At 39.2% G+C, this 15,188-nt stretch overlaps 2 protein-coding genes across 23 annotated transcripts in view; one reads left to right on the top strand and one right to left on the bottom strand.

Annotated features, from left to right (window-relative positions):
* The window catches only part of C2CD3 (C2 domain containing 3 centriole elongation regulator), a 115,104-nt gene extending 100,797 nt beyond the window's left edge, over window positions 1-14,307 (bottom strand). For 10 of the 15 annotated variants that reach the window (XR_004970378.1, XR_004970379.1, XR_004970377.1 and 7 more), the window contains exons 1-3: window positions 14,063-14,306; window positions 11,569-11,838; window positions 4,201-4,358 (exon numbers count right to left, since the gene is read on the bottom strand). Coding sequence is in view for 10 of the 15 variants with exons in the window: in XM_036324991.1 (XP_036180884.1) it covers window positions 4,201-4,358; window positions 11,569-11,838; window positions 14,063-14,117 (483 nt within the window). In the remaining 5 variants the exon portion in view is untranslated. Of the gene's footprint in view, window positions 1-4,200; window positions 4,359-11,568; window positions 11,839-14,062 lie in introns of those variants that run through there. The other 5 variants (XM_036325000.1, XM_036324999.1, XM_036325001.1 and 2 more) reach the window with 3 other exon arrangements.
* A 257-nt stretch (window positions 14,308-14,564) lies between these two features.
* Window positions 14,565-15,188, top strand: part of PPME1 (protein phosphatase methylesterase 1) — a 91,862-nt gene continuing 91,238 nt past the window's right edge. For 5 of the 8 annotated variants that reach the window (XR_004970381.1, XM_036325010.1, XM_036325007.1 and 2 more), the window contains exon 1: window positions 14,565-14,844. Coding sequence is in view for 6 of the 8 variants with exons in the window: in XM_036325010.1 (XP_036180903.1) it covers window positions 14,744-14,844 (101 nt within the window). In the remaining 2 variants the exon portion in view is untranslated. The remainder of the gene's footprint in view (window positions 14,845-15,188) is intronic. The other 3 variants (XM_036325006.1, XM_036325011.1, XM_036325012.1) reach the window with 2 other exon arrangements.

Below are 15,188 nucleotides of genomic sequence, written 5' to 3'. Positions count from 1 at the left end.
ATAAAGCAAACAAAATGAGACTATCAAAAGTTTGCATTTAAGAAACAAATTACAGAAGCATAATCAGTATGTAGAAAAGATGCATGATGAAAATGGAATAAACAGAAATGTATTGAAATTTAAGCAGGATTTGTTTTTTAAAAACTAATAAAATAAGTGGTATTTCTGACACAAAATTATTAAGATAAAAAGCTTTTTAATATATAAATTTTTTATTGATTTCATAGAGGAAGAGAGGGAGAGAAAGACAGAAATGATGAGAGAGAATCATTGATCGGCTGCCTCCTGCACACCCTCCACTGGAGATTGAGCCTCAAACCTGGGCCTGGGCCTGACCGGGAATCAAACCATGATCTCCTGTTTCATAGCTCTATGCTCAACCACTGAACCACACCAGCCAGGCTAGTCTATGTTTATTCAACATTCTAAAGGTATTACTGAATTGTCTTCTGGCTCCTAATATTTTTATTCAGAAGCCTGAAGCAATACTACTTCCCAATTCTTTGTATGTGACTCTCCCTTTCTCTGGAAGCTTATTGGATTGTCTTATTTTTAATATTCTGAAATGTCACAATGTTTATACCTTGGTGTAAGTTAGTTTTCATCCACTGTGTTATACTCAAAGGGCCATTCCAAAAAAAATTTTTAATATGAAAAGTGTTTTTATTAAGAAAAATTTAAAACACAAAATTAGAAATAATTGGTAAAATGAACTCAGGTATTCATTATTCAGTTTCAATAATTATCATCACATGACTAATCACATTTCATTTATACCATTGGGATATTGTGACACAAGTCCTAGATATCATACCATTTCTTCTGTAAATACATTAGTAATAAAATGAGGATTCTTTCCCTTTCCAGAACATAAACATGTTACCATTAGCATATATACAGCATTAATAATATTTTTAATATTGTCAAAAATTAAGTCAACATTACAATTTCCCTGATTGTTTCTAATTTTTTTCATAACTGGGACCTCAGTAGCTTTTTAAATATGAAAACGGATATATTTAATACTGGGAAGTAATTGAACTACCTGCTAGAGTCCAATACTCCTTAAAGGAAAAAAAAAAATCAAATACAGAACATGTAAATTCACAATGTCCAGTATGCAATCAAAAATTACAAGAAGCAGGAAGAGCCCTACTATCTCAAGAACACTGAAATACATTAAAACAAACAAATGACAGAGATAGTAAAAGTAATAGATAGGATCTTGAAACAACTATTATTATATAGATGCTCTTAATGCTCAAGAATGCAAAAGAAAATATGAATGTAAAGCAAAAAATAAATTGTACATTTAATATATGAAATTTGTTACTGGGTTGATCATTTCCTAAATTATATAAATGTTTAATCACTGAGTTGTACACCTGAAACTAATATAATATTGTATGTCAACTGTAATTAAGAAATAAAAACTTATTTTTAAAAAAGATAAACTTAAAAAAATAAAATTTAAAAGATGTAACTTTTAAAGAGATGTAAAACAGTATCTGAAATGAAAACACGATTGATGGGATTAAGAACAGATTAGACACTGTACAAAAAAAGATCCGTAACAAAATTCTAGTAAATCGGATCCAGCATTTTCTCTGGGGATGGAAGGCTGATACAATATCTGCAAATCAATAAGTGTGACACATCACATAAAAAAATTGAGAAGAAAAAAATCACATAATCATACCAATTGATGCAGAAAAAACATTTGACAAAATTCATACCCTTTCTTGATAAAAACTCTCAGCAAAGTGGGAATAGAGGGAGCATATCTCAACATAATAAAAGCCCTATATGACAAACCTACAGCCAACATCATACTCAATGGGCAAAAACTAAGCCCATTTCTTCTAAGAACAAGACAGGGATGCCCACATTCACCACTCCTGTTCAACATAGTACTGTAAGTGCTAGCCATAGCGATCAGACAAGAAGAAGAAATAAAAGGCATCCAAATTGGAAAAGAAGAAGTAAAACTGTCATTATTTGGAGATGACATGATATTGTACACAGACAACTCCAAAGACTCCATCAAAAAAATACTAGACTTAATAAATGAATTTGTCAATGTCGCAGGATACAAAATCAACACCCAGAACTCTATGGCTTTTTTATACACCAATAATGAACTCACAGAAAAAGAAACTAAAACAACAATCCCATTTACCATCGCACCAAAAAAATTAAGATACCTAGGAATAAACTTAACTAAGGAGGTGAAAAACCTGTACTTGGAAAACTACAGGACACTGAAAAAAGAGATAGAGGAAAACATAAACAAATGGAAGAATATACCGTGTTCATAGATTGGTAGAATCAGCATCATTAAAATATCCATACTGCCCAAAGCAATCTATAGCTTCAATGCAATCCCCATTAAAATACCAACGGCATACTTCACAGACATAGAACAAACTCTCCAAAAGTTCATATGGAATAAAAAAAGACCCTGAATAGCTGCAGCAATCCTGAGAAAGAAGAACAAAGTTGGAGGGATCACAATATCAGATATCAAGCTGTATTACAAAGCCACTGTTCTCAAAACAGCCTGGTACTGGCACAAGAACAGACATATAGACAAATGGAACAGAACAGAGAACCCAGAATTTGACCCAAGCCATTATGCTCAATTAATATTTGACAAAGGAGGCAAGAGCATAGAATGGAGTCAACACAGTCTCTTCAATAAATGGTGTTGGGAAAATTGGACAGGTACATGCAAAAAAATGAAACTAGACCACCAACTTACACCATACACAAAAATAAACTCAAAACGGATAAAAGACTTAAACATAAGATGGGAAACCATAAAAATCTTAGAAGAATCCATAGGCAGCAAAATAGCAGACATATGTCATAGCAATATCTTTACTGATATAGCTCCTAGGACGCTGGAAACTAAGGAGAAAATAAACAAATGGGACTACATCAATATAAAAAACTTCGGCACAGCAAAAGAAACCATCAATAAAACAAGAAAGCCCACGGCATGGGAGAACATATTTACCAATGTTATCTCCAATATGGGTTTAATCTACAAAATTTACAGGGAACTCATACAATTTAACAAAAGGAAGATAAACAAAACAATCAAAAAATGGCAAAGGACCTAAACAGACACTTTTCAAAAGAGGACACACAGAAGGCCAAGAGACATATGAAAACATGCTCAAAGTCACTAATCATCCAAGAGATGCAAATTGAAACGACAATGAGGTACCACCTCACACCTGTCAGAATGGCTATCATCAACAAATCAGCAAACAAGTGCTGGCGAGGATGTGGAGAAAATGGAACCATTGTGCACTGCTGGTGGGAACGCAGACTGGTGCAGCCACTGTGGAGAACAGTATGGCGTTTCCTCAAAAAATTAAAAATGGAACTCCCACTTGACCCAGTTATTCCACTTCTAGGAATATATCCCCCATGAAATCAGAAACACCAATCAGAAAGGATATATGCACCCCTATGTTCATAGCAGCACAATTTACAATAGCTATGATTTGGAAACAGCCTATGTGCCCATCAGCAGATGAGTGGATTAAAAAACTGTGGTACATCTACACAATGGAATACTATGCTCCTGTAAAAAAGAAGGAACTCTTACCATTTGTAACAGCACGAATGGACCTGCAGAGCATTATGCTAAGTGAAATAAGCCAGTTGGAGTAAGATAAATATCACATGATCTCACTCATTTGTAGAATATACTGAACAACATTAATTGATGAACAAAAATAGAGCCAGAGTCATAGAAGCATCAAACAGACCATCCAACCTAAGAGGGAAGGCGGGGGTGGGTGGGTGGGAGGTTAAGTGATCAACTAAAGGACTTGTATGCATGCATATGAGCATAACCAATGGACATAGACAGTAGGGGGATGAGGGCATGTGCTGGCGGGTGGGAGTAGCTGGGGAGAGGTCAATGGGGGAATACTTTAAACAATAAAAATAAATTATTTTTAAAAAGATTAGTGAATTTGAATATCTAGCAATAGAAAAAAATATCAAGAATAAGTGGGAAACAAAGGTATATTATATACCTTTGGGTAAAAATCTGAACAAAGGCATTAAGTGGGAATTAACATGGTATATAGGAGTCATGTACCTATCTATCCTACAAACAGACTCACCTATTTGTGCTCCCAAATTTTTATTCTATGCAACAAAGAATTAAAATATCTTTACCTGGAGTTCTCCAAGTTTCTTAGATGTTGGTGAAACAATGTTGAAAAATCCATTGATATGATGGGTTGGAGAAAGCTTGGCTAATCCATTGATCTGAACTCTACCAATTGGAAGATGATCAAGTTTGGTGATTACTTCCAGCACCAGCACAGCCATATCTAATCAGAAACAATTATAATATAGATACTTTCATTTACTTTTATTTTTTGAAGTGAACAGAGGTATACATTAGAAAAAAAATTTTACATTAAAAAAATCATTTTATTTTCAGATAAACCATGCACTTACCATATCATTCTGGGGTAGGAGAGAGAGTGAACCCATGATTAACAGAACAAAGTTTTAGAGAAGAACAATGACAAAATACCTTGCATGGAGAAAAAACAATTACACTGAACAAAAAAATTTAGCATATCAAGTATTTGATTAGAAATATAAAAAGCAGTAACTCTTAGTTCTTTTATTCTCACCATTTCTAGTTTTGAACTAAACAAAGGGCTTCTCTTATATAAATGCAAGTGTCAGTCCCTGCCGCCCAGGAGTATCTAATTGCTTACTCCTTGATTGTATCTGGAGTACTGAAATACTGAGAGCATTTGGAACTAACCGGGATGAAAATAAACTCCTTAACTGTACTCTTCAGTTAGTTGCTCAAACTTAATACCGTCATGGTCATAATTTACAGCAGAAGAAATATAATGCATTCATTTGGAATCTAAGATTCTTTCAGGACAGTATAACTTCTGAATATTTGTTTACCAAAGTTGAGAAAATGATTCATTTTCACTATAGATTCAATACTGTAGTGAAAAGAGAATAGGAACTATAATTAGAAAACCTGTGACTGTGTTATAGTGCCAATATTAAAAAACTACTTCTGTGTAAGCCAGTTATCTGTAAAACAGGAATCATAATATAGCATGACTATATGAGATGGGTGTTGCAAGTAAAACATAGCACAGGGTCCTCTCCCATGGTAGAGCCTTAATGACTGTTATAGGTCTTTAAGCAAATTACCTATCATATCACATTCCCTGTCTTACCTTCCTATGGAAGTTATCTGCAAATCATGAGCTAATAAATGTAAAAGTACTTTGAAGACTATAAAATGATGTGCATATGCAGAATAAGGGAAGCGTACAAATATTTTTTTGTTATTTACTAACAGCCAGGCTATTCCATGTCTCATTAATTCTCTTAACAACTTATGATACAGGACTTCTATCCCCATTTGAGAATAACACAGGCTCATAGAAGTCATGAACACTCCTAAATTCACCTAACTGTAAGTCACAAAAATGGACTAACACTCAGTTTGATCTAAATATAAAGTACACTACACCATGCTGCTTCATTATTCATCACTTCTAGGGAGAAAAAAACGTTAATTCTTAATAGACTTCTGACTTCTATGCTTCACTTCTGCTGTGGAATTATTTATATTATTATTTTTATATTTTTTAGCAAGAGAAAATAACCAAATTTAATATTTACACATGTATGGGAGCCCCACATACATGAGAGAATCAGAGACCCCATATGCAGGAAAGGTTCAGACATAGAAAAGGGGGATTAAGGTATATAAGACATTCTGTGAAATTAGAATCCTTATTGTTCAGCTTTCTTACCACCCACATTGTCTTTCACAGAGCAACTAACTCAATCCTATCTGATTAAAGAGAGGCAAAAATCAAGTGATGAGACTCAGTGAATTATTGCAATTTTCAATTTCTACTCTAATCTTCACATGCTTCAAACATTTTCAGGGCTGTGATTTCCCATAAAGAGATCAAGAATAAGGGAGGAAAGATGTCAGAAAAGAGTATGAGACATATCTCAGAATCCTATAATCCAGCGGTTCTCAACCTGTGAGTCTCAACTCCTTTGGCGGTCGAACGACCCTTTCACAGGGGTTGCCTAAGCCCACCCTGCATATCAGATATTTACATTACGATTCATAACAGTAGTAACATTACAGTTATGAAGTAGCAACGAAAATAATGTTATGGTTGGGTCACAACATGAGGGACTGTATTTAAAGGGCCAGAAGGTTGAGAACCACTGCTAATCCCTCTATTTCCTGAGGCATTATGGCACAACAGAAACATTAATGATCTTGGATTCAGGACATCGCTGAAATTAGGGTTGATGTAAGGGTGACCTTTACATTTTAAATCTTTAAGAACTTTTGTTAAAGAATGTGAAAATACAGTAGGAGGAATGAGAGAAAGACACTGGAAGTGTATTAGAATGCATATTGTGAGGCCTCGTATAATTACAATGGGTATTAGCCTCACTTTCTAGGGGATGAATTTGAGTTTCAGAGTTAGAAGTGGGACTTACTCAAGGTCACCCTTATACCAACCCTAATTAAAAACAAAACCAAAAACAAAATGCCTCTGTTCAGAATAAGATAGATATAAAGAAATGAGTAGCCCTAGCTGGTTTGGCTCAGTGGATAGAGCATCCACCTGCAGATTGAAGGGTCCTGGGTTTGATTCCCATCAAAGGCACATGCCTGGGTTGCAGGCTTGATCCCCAGTGGGGGCATGCAGAAGGCGGCCGATCAATGATTCATCACTGATGTTTCTCTTTCCCTCTCCATTCCTCTCTGAAATCAATAAAAATATATTTTTTAGAAAAAAGAGTAAAATAACCCTAGCTAGTTTTCTCAATGGTTAGAGCAGGGGGTGGGGAATATCTGGCCTGCAGGCCATTTAAGGCCTGAAAAATCATTTGGTCAGGCCCTTCCAAGGCATTAGGGATGAGTTATTAAATGTTTGGCCAAATATAGCAGGCTAATTTTTAAGCTGATAAGTATGGCTCTAGAATGATGTTATAAATACCCAAATGGCCCTTGGCAGAAAAAAGGTTCCCCACCCCTCCCTTGAGAGCACCAGCTCACAGACTGGAGGGTGGTGGTTCCGGTCAAGGACACATACCTTGGTTGTAGGCTTGATCCCCAGCCCCAGTTGGGCGCATGAGGGAGGCAACCAGTCAATGTCTCTCTCTCACATGATGTTTATTTCTCTCTCTCTCTCTCCCTCCCTTCTACTCTCTAAAAATCAATGGAAAAAATATTCTTGGGTGAAGATTAACAAAAAAGAAAAGAAAAAGAAATGAATAAAACAAATAATCCTACCTACATCATAGGGTCATTTTAAACATCAAATAAGATGATGGACTTGAATTATAAAATGCTATACATTTTCATTTGTTCCTTTATATTATTTTTATCTGAGGAATTCGTGTAATCTACATTTTACTGCCTTCCTCTTTCCAACATGGATCTATTCATGCTTTATGCTAATATGAGACAATATATTCATTGGTTTAGTTTATGAACCTTATTTTCTTTTAAATGAGCTATCATACAAAGGGGTACATAAAATAATATCACACATCTTAAGAAATAGTTATAGCCCTAGCTGGTTTGGCTCGCTGGATAGAGTGTCAGCCTATGGACTGAAGAGTCCCAGGTTCGATTCTGGTCAAGGGCACATGCCTGGGTTGCGGGCTCGATCCCCAGTGTGGGGCATGTAGGAGGCAGCCAATCAATGATTCTCTCTCAACATTGATGTTTCTCTCTCTCTCTCTCTCTCTCTCTCTCTCTCTCTCTCCCCCTTCCTCTCTGAAAGCAATAAAAATATATATTAAAAAAAAAGAAATAGTTATACTTTCTCCAAGTTTTCAGTTAGAGCACATACTCATGTAAACCAATGTTGTGTCTTCAATTTTCTTTTTTTTAAAAAAAGACTTTTTTATTTCTTAAAAGTCCTTTAATGTAAGATCCTTTTATTTTTTTGGTTAATCCTCACCTGAGGATATTTTTTCCAATGATTTTTAGAGAGTGGAAGAGAGGGAGGGGGGAGAGGGGGAGAGGGGGAGAGGGAGAGAGAGGGGGGGGGGGAGAGAGAGAGAGAGAGAGAGAGAGAGAGAGAGAGAGAGAGACATCGGTGTGAGAGAGACACATCAATTGGTTGCCTCCTGCACGTGCCCAGGCCAGAATCAGGCCTGCAATGCAGGTACCCGCCCTTGACTGAGAATTGAACCCAGACACTTCGGTACATGGGCCAATGTTCTAACCATTGAGCAACCGGCCAGGGCTTCATTTTCTAATACACATATACTCGTGTTTACAGTTGGGCCATCACTTACAAGGTTTATCTCATGTGTCTCCTATTCAAATGCAACCTTCTCCAAGGCTTCTTTCCTAATTAGAATAATAAAATGTGGGTATTGACCCATTTGGAGGTTAACCCCTTCAATTTATTAATGGGAAAATTAAGACCCAGGAAGATGAAATGGTTTGCTCAAAGTCTAGCAGCAAGTTGGTGTAGAACAGAAGTAGAATTCTGGTTTCCTAGTAGCTTATGATAGTTTAGCCCTTATTAATTTCTTGGAATATTCATATAGTACTCATTGTATGCACCAGATAATCAAGTATTTAATTGCACACTATTTGGTACTGCTCACTTTTGTTTCATATATGTCAGTTTTGTTTATTTCAACAAATCTTTAAGTTCCTTTTGATTAGAGGCTACATATAAAATCTCTGTATTCCCCCTCCCCCCCCCAAAATAAAATCTCTGTATCCTCCACAGTGCCCAAGACTTCATATATGTATGCATACAATACACACACACTTTTAAAAAAATTAAACCTGTATTCATTTTTATTTTTTCCAGCAGCTAGTTTGCTGGAGGAGTAAATAAAGAGGAATAGCCAGAGTGACTAGAAAATACAAATTTCCTGCGGTTTTGGATTTCTACTCAGATTCATATTCCCTCTCTCTCTCTCTCTCTCTCTCTCTCTCTCTCTCTCTCTTTGGATTTCTACTCAGATTCTCTCTCCCTCTTTAACCCTCTTGGTATTTGTTGGTAGGGTATTTTTTCAAAAAAATCTATTTCTCAATTGCAGTTTATATTCAATGTTATTTTTTATGAGTTTCAGGTGTACTGCATAGATAGTGGTTAGACAATTATATTCTTTACAAAGTGGAACCCCCAATATTTCACCTAGCCACCTGGCACTGTACATAGTTATTACAATGTTATTGACTATACTAGAGGCCCGACGCACGAAAATCGTGCAAGAGTAGGCCTTCCTTCCCCTGGCACCCGGGGCCCGGGCTTCCCTCTGGCACCGACTTCGTTTGGAAGTATGTCCGGTCTAAGTAGCATATTACGTTTTTATTATTATAGGTATAATATGCTGTACTTAAGACATTATATTTTTATAAGACTCATACACACTCATATGTGCCAGGTACTGGAGCAGTAATGACACAAAATTTTTTTGTTTAATCTTCACAACAATTTCTTCTAGGTAAGTGCTATTATCCCCATATAACTAATAAGAAACCGAGGCTCCAAGATCTTAAGGAACCTTCCAGCATCACCTAGCATCCAATCCTAAAGCCAGAATTCAAATTCAAGACTGTCTGACTTCAAAACCCATGCTCTTCTCATTCAATCAGGCTGCTTTTTCATAGAAAGGGCAGCCATTTGATCCCATTTCACAGATGAGGAAAAAGGGGGTCAAAAATGGGAAGGGGCTTTCCCAAAATCCCACAGCCGATAACAACCTAATGTTCAGATGCCAAGTCTAATGCATTCTTTTTTCATTGTTGTTAATCCTCACCTGAGGATATTTTTCCATTGATTTTTAGAGAGAGTGGAAGGGAGGGGGAGAGACAGAGAGAGAGAAACATTGAGGTGAGAGAGACATATTGATTGGTTGCCTCCCCTATGAGCCCGGACCAGGGCCAAGGATTGAGCCTGCAACCTAGGTATGTGCCCTTGACTGGAATCGAATCTGCGACCCTTTAGTCCACAGAACAATGCTCTATCCACTGAGCCAAACTGGCTAATGCATTCTTTATTTTACCATAGGATGCTCAAATAAGTCTCTGACCTGTTAATTATCATATTAACAGATATTTTCTTTCTTACTGAAGAATTTCTAATCACTCTTCATTTGTTAAAATTATATAAAAATACCACCTGCGGACTTAAGTTTTAGGTCTATAGTACATGAGTATCTATGGGTATCCTTTAATAGCACTTAACACTTTCTTCCTACTATTATAACTAAACTCTGTGAATTTAGTTAGAATTAGATACTATTCTGATTACACTTTTATTCACATTTGTAATCCCATAGTGCCTAGCACAATGTGTAGCACATGCTAAATATTCAATATATATTTTCTGAATTACTCAATTTTTATTGTTCTTTACATGTGATGTTTTCAAAATGTTTTCTTGATAGAATGTAAGCTTCTTAAGGACAGATCTTTAATTAAATCTTTAATCTTTAATTCATCTTTGGCTCTCCAGTATTCTTAGCCCAACAATGTTTACACGATAAATGCTTGATTTTTACTGACTTACACTGGATTGATTTGATAAATAACCTCATGATCCAAAAATGTGTTTATGTGAAAGTCTGACCTAAATATTGAAAAATAATACAGTACATTTAGAATATTTTCCTTGAAAAGAAATGAAGAAATTTGGGCTTCTGGATTCTTATAGAGGGATCCTTCTCTATTTAAAAACCTGTAGTACTAATTCACTAAACCATTCATTTGGCAATTAGTATGTATTCTCTTGTAATGTTAGTAAATTTCATGTCTATATCTTTTTTCTTTGAGCATAATGTAAGTCCCAGAGCAAAGACTATATTTATTACTCAAAGAAGCATGATTTGGTGAAAAGTTTGGTGTAAGACAGAAGTGGGTTCAAATCCTAGTTTTGCCATCATCAACTATGTAACCTTAGAGAGTATTGATTTAATCTCTGAACCTCAGTTTCATCATCTATAAAAGAGATAAAATATCTATCTTGCAGGGTTATTAAGAATTAGAAATAACATGAATCAATTGCTGGCACATAGTATACTCTCAATAACGATGGCCAGTATAATACCTCTTTGAGTCCTCAATAATTAACAATGCCATAGATACTAGGTACATAGTAATGCCTATTGCTAACAACATTACTACATGCTTATCCTATCTAATAAAGATGGAATATGCAAATTGACCATCACTTTGAGACAAAAGATGGCGGTGCCCACAACCAATAAGGAGGGAATATGCAAATTGACACGACAAAGATGATGGTGGCCAGGCTGGGACACTTGTGACGGCGCAGGCATTCTGCCCCACCCCAGCCACTCCGGGCCTCTGGGCAGTACGAAGGCAGAAGGCGGCTCCAGGCCGGAGCAAAGGCCAAAAAGCGGCTCTGGGCTGGAGCGAAGGCGGTGCCAGCAGCCAGGGAAGGAAGGCCTATTCTTGCACGAATCTTCATGCATTGGGCCTCTAGTTAGGTCTATAGGTGAAATGATAAGACAAAAGCATACCTGTTAGATAAGAGGTAAATTGCTTTGGACCACAGCGAACAGCGTAACGTGTAGTTGTTCTCACAGCTTTTGGTTCAGTCTGCAATGTGTCCGTGGGACAAAAGAGGGTTCCATCTGATGTTTCTCCCCACCATCTCACTCGGACAAGTACACAAGAGGGAGGCTTTGCAATCTTCCACATGACTTTACTAACAGTAAGTTTCAGAAAGCAGCGTAGCTGGCCTTCAACTAGAGGTGGTAGGCTTGTAGATGGAGGAATGTCACTCAAACCTGTGGAGGAATTCAAGAATAACAAGTCAAAATTTAGACTAAATACAGAAAATATATAATCTGCTTTTTGAGTAAACATACACAAAAACAGAGAGCAGGCTTATCCTATCTATCCTAACAAAGGAGAAGTAACTAACAAACCAGACCATAGAATAGCCTATTTGGGCCCCTTAAGTCATCCTGGTAACAAATTAGTATTTAGGGTTTGATTCAGGTTATTATAAGTAAAGAACATACTAAGTTAAGGCATGCAAATCTCAGTAATTGAAAATGTTCTTCCAAGTACTGTTGATTTGATTATTGCAAAGTCCACAATTCTTAATGAAGATCACCTTAAATTGTCTATGTTTACTTTCCTGCCCAATATCATACAGTTTATGAGTACAGAGGTTATATTCTTCAGATTCTACACTATTTTTTTGGCACAAAGTTCGGTTTGTAATATTTACTGGCTTTCAGACAAATAACAAAATGTAAATGAGGCAATTAATCATAGCTTTCCATAAAACTCTCCTTTAATGTTTCTAACCAAGACTCAGATATAAGAAACCATTCCTACATCACACACACTTTTCTATTCCTCTGACTTTTCCCTTGGGGAGTGGGTAGGCCTCACAAGAAAATACACTGGAGCCTCTCAGATGAGATATCTATATAAATGCCTCTTCGGATTTCTGAAATGAACACCTTCTCTTTTCTCTATAGAAAAGAAAAAAATCCACCATCATCTTTATGGATAACTAGTTTCAATATAAAAGTTATACACAGGTGTATATAGGAGCATTACTACACATGTATATGGTACAGCGTGTGGGGCATTCTTGTGCTATGTCTACTTTGATTTTCCTATCAACCAAATAAACTTGACTGGTTTGACACAGGGAGCAGCAAAACTGGCCACTTCCATGCTTCATCATTCCTGGGGGGAAAGGCACTGCCTCAAAACTGTTTAAATATCTGTACACGGTTGGGTAAGAGTCATTTCCAGCCTGCAGCTTCTGTCCTCACCCCTAATGTATGATCACTATTTCTTTTCTTTTTTTTAAAATATATTTTATTGATTTTTTTTACAGAGAGGAAGGGAGAGGGATAGTGAGTGAGAAACATTGATCAGCTGCCTCCTGCACACTCCCTACTGGGGATGTGCCCACAGCCAAGGTACATGCCCTTGACCGGAATGGAACCTGGGACTCTTGAGTCCGCAGGCCGACGCTCTAACCACTGAGCCAAACCGGTTAGGGCATGATCACTATTTCTATCATCTCCTTGCACGTAATGTAAAAAGGCAGTCACCTAATTTTTTTTGTTTTGTTTTTGAGGCAGCCCTGTGTGTAGAGATTCAATTTCCAGTTTCCTGATCTGCCCTGGGCTCTTAGGGTGACTTCTCACTGCAGCTAACATTTTCCTACTCTCCTGGCGACCTTGTGTCTCTCCGAGGGCGCTAACCTGATGATAACCTCTTGCTACCTACACACTCTTCCATCATCTCAAATCCTTCAGAGAGCCTCCTGCCCTCGTCCCCACTCCCACCCTACCTACCACACGTGTAACGCCCACTCCTTCCCCTCGCCCCACAACTATCCTTCCCCACTCCCGCCTGAAGCCCCTCATGCTTCCCTCATTCATCGAATATTCACTGAGTCCTATTTTGTGCTACTTCTTGAGGACTCCGTGACGTATAAAGCAATGGCCCTTGCCTACTGGGATTACTGACATACTCCCCTCCCCAACTTATGCTTCTTCCGTCCTACATGGACCTCCAAAGGGATATCCTCACACACGTTTACCGCGGTTATTAAAAGCCCGCCCAAGTCATGGGGATGGAATGCATGCCGCGGTGACTGCAGGTAACAGTGTATTATACATGTGAAAGTTGCCGGAGACTAACAGAATGTTACGTCAATTATATCTCAATTTCTAAAAAGTAAAAGAAAGAAAAAAATCTGTAGAATGTAGAAGCGTCCTCCCTGTACCCTTTAGCTCTCACTTCGCCCCACTTATTTGCCCAGTTTGCCGTCCCCACCCCACTCCAGCCCCTATTTCCTTTCCATTCGTTGGAGAGCCAACTGCCCTCTTTTTAAACCTGATTCCCTGGTTATTCTCCCCCCCACCTTTTTTTTTTTTTTTTACAGGCAGGTGTGGGGGTCTCCCTAGAACACCTTACACCCTGCTTCCATAACTCCACCCTATTACGCTTTCCTCCACCTTCGGCCGCTCAGGTTACCTCCTTTCTTGCGGCCACGGCCGCCCCCAGGCCCCTGGCCTTTCCGTTGTTTCATGACGAGGCCGAACTTTTCTTCGCCAACTCAACTCCGGCGCCAGCACCTAAGGCTAAGCCGTAGCCTCCCGCCATCCCTTCCCATCGCGCCTGCGTTCCCCGGCAACGGCGCCGCTGGGCAGCCTGGGAGGCACAAAGCAGCCGCTCTTCCTCTAACAGTCGGGGAAGCGGTGAGAAGGGAAGGCGCCAAGACTCCGTACCGCCAATAGACTGCAACACCCATGATGCTTTGCTACTCTACCTCTGCGGGGTTGGACGCGGTCGCCTCCAGCTGCGCAGGCGCAAAGGGATACATCCTTTGAGGACTCCATTGCCCAGAGTGCATTGCCACCAGGGGCGCTTCTCTTTCCGGCGAGGTTCCGTGGAGTTCTCCGCTAGGGGTCTGAAGTGTCCGCAGACTCCGTTACCCGGCTTCCTTTGTGAAGTTTCCTGTTGCGCACTTCCGTTGAAACCGCCTGAAGAGAGTGGGTGGAGTTTACGGCGCCGGTGGACTGTGGGTGGTGCTGCGGCTAGCTGGGTGCTGTCCAGAGGCGACTGGGAGCAGCTACAGGGGCGAGCTGGGACCAGCTGGGCCGAACCTCGCCTGGGACTAAGCTTTGGCTCCTGTGTGACTGCGGCCTCCCCTTCATGTCCGCCCTCGAGAAGAGCATGCACCTCGGCCGCCTGCCCTCTCGCCCCCCTCTACCCGGCAACGGAGGCAGTCAGAGCGGAGCCAAGATGCGAATGGGGTACGTAACCCGGACCCCTTCTTCTTAGAGGCCAGGCCTTGGCCCTTGGAGAATGGTGTCCCTGGGCGTTTGGAGCTGCACGGCAAGGGAGGCTAAGGAGCGGAGAGAATGGTGGCGGCGGCCTGGCGACGTGTAGGTGGAGCAGAAGCCAGGTGTGGGCTCTCCGGCAGGCGCCAAGTTGATGGAAATTGGAGGACAGATAGGATTGAAGGGAGAAAGGAATAAGGCAGAGACACTTAGGAAGCACCTACAGAGGAAGGGATGGAGGAGCTTTGAAAAAAAGGGAGTCCAGCGGTGACAGAGGTGGGTTTGAAGCTGCCAGGGAGGGCGGAGGGAAATGGGGA

The sequence above is a fragment of the Myotis myotis genome, unplaced genomic scaffold (genome assembly GCF_014108235.1).
Source record: "Myotis myotis isolate mMyoMyo1 unplaced genomic scaffold, mMyoMyo1.p scaffold_m19_p_10, whole genome shotgun sequence".
NCBI lineage: Eukaryota > Metazoa > Chordata > Mammalia > Chiroptera > Vespertilionidae > Myotis > Myotis myotis.
This window is presented reverse-complemented; position numbering and strand designations above follow the sequence as displayed.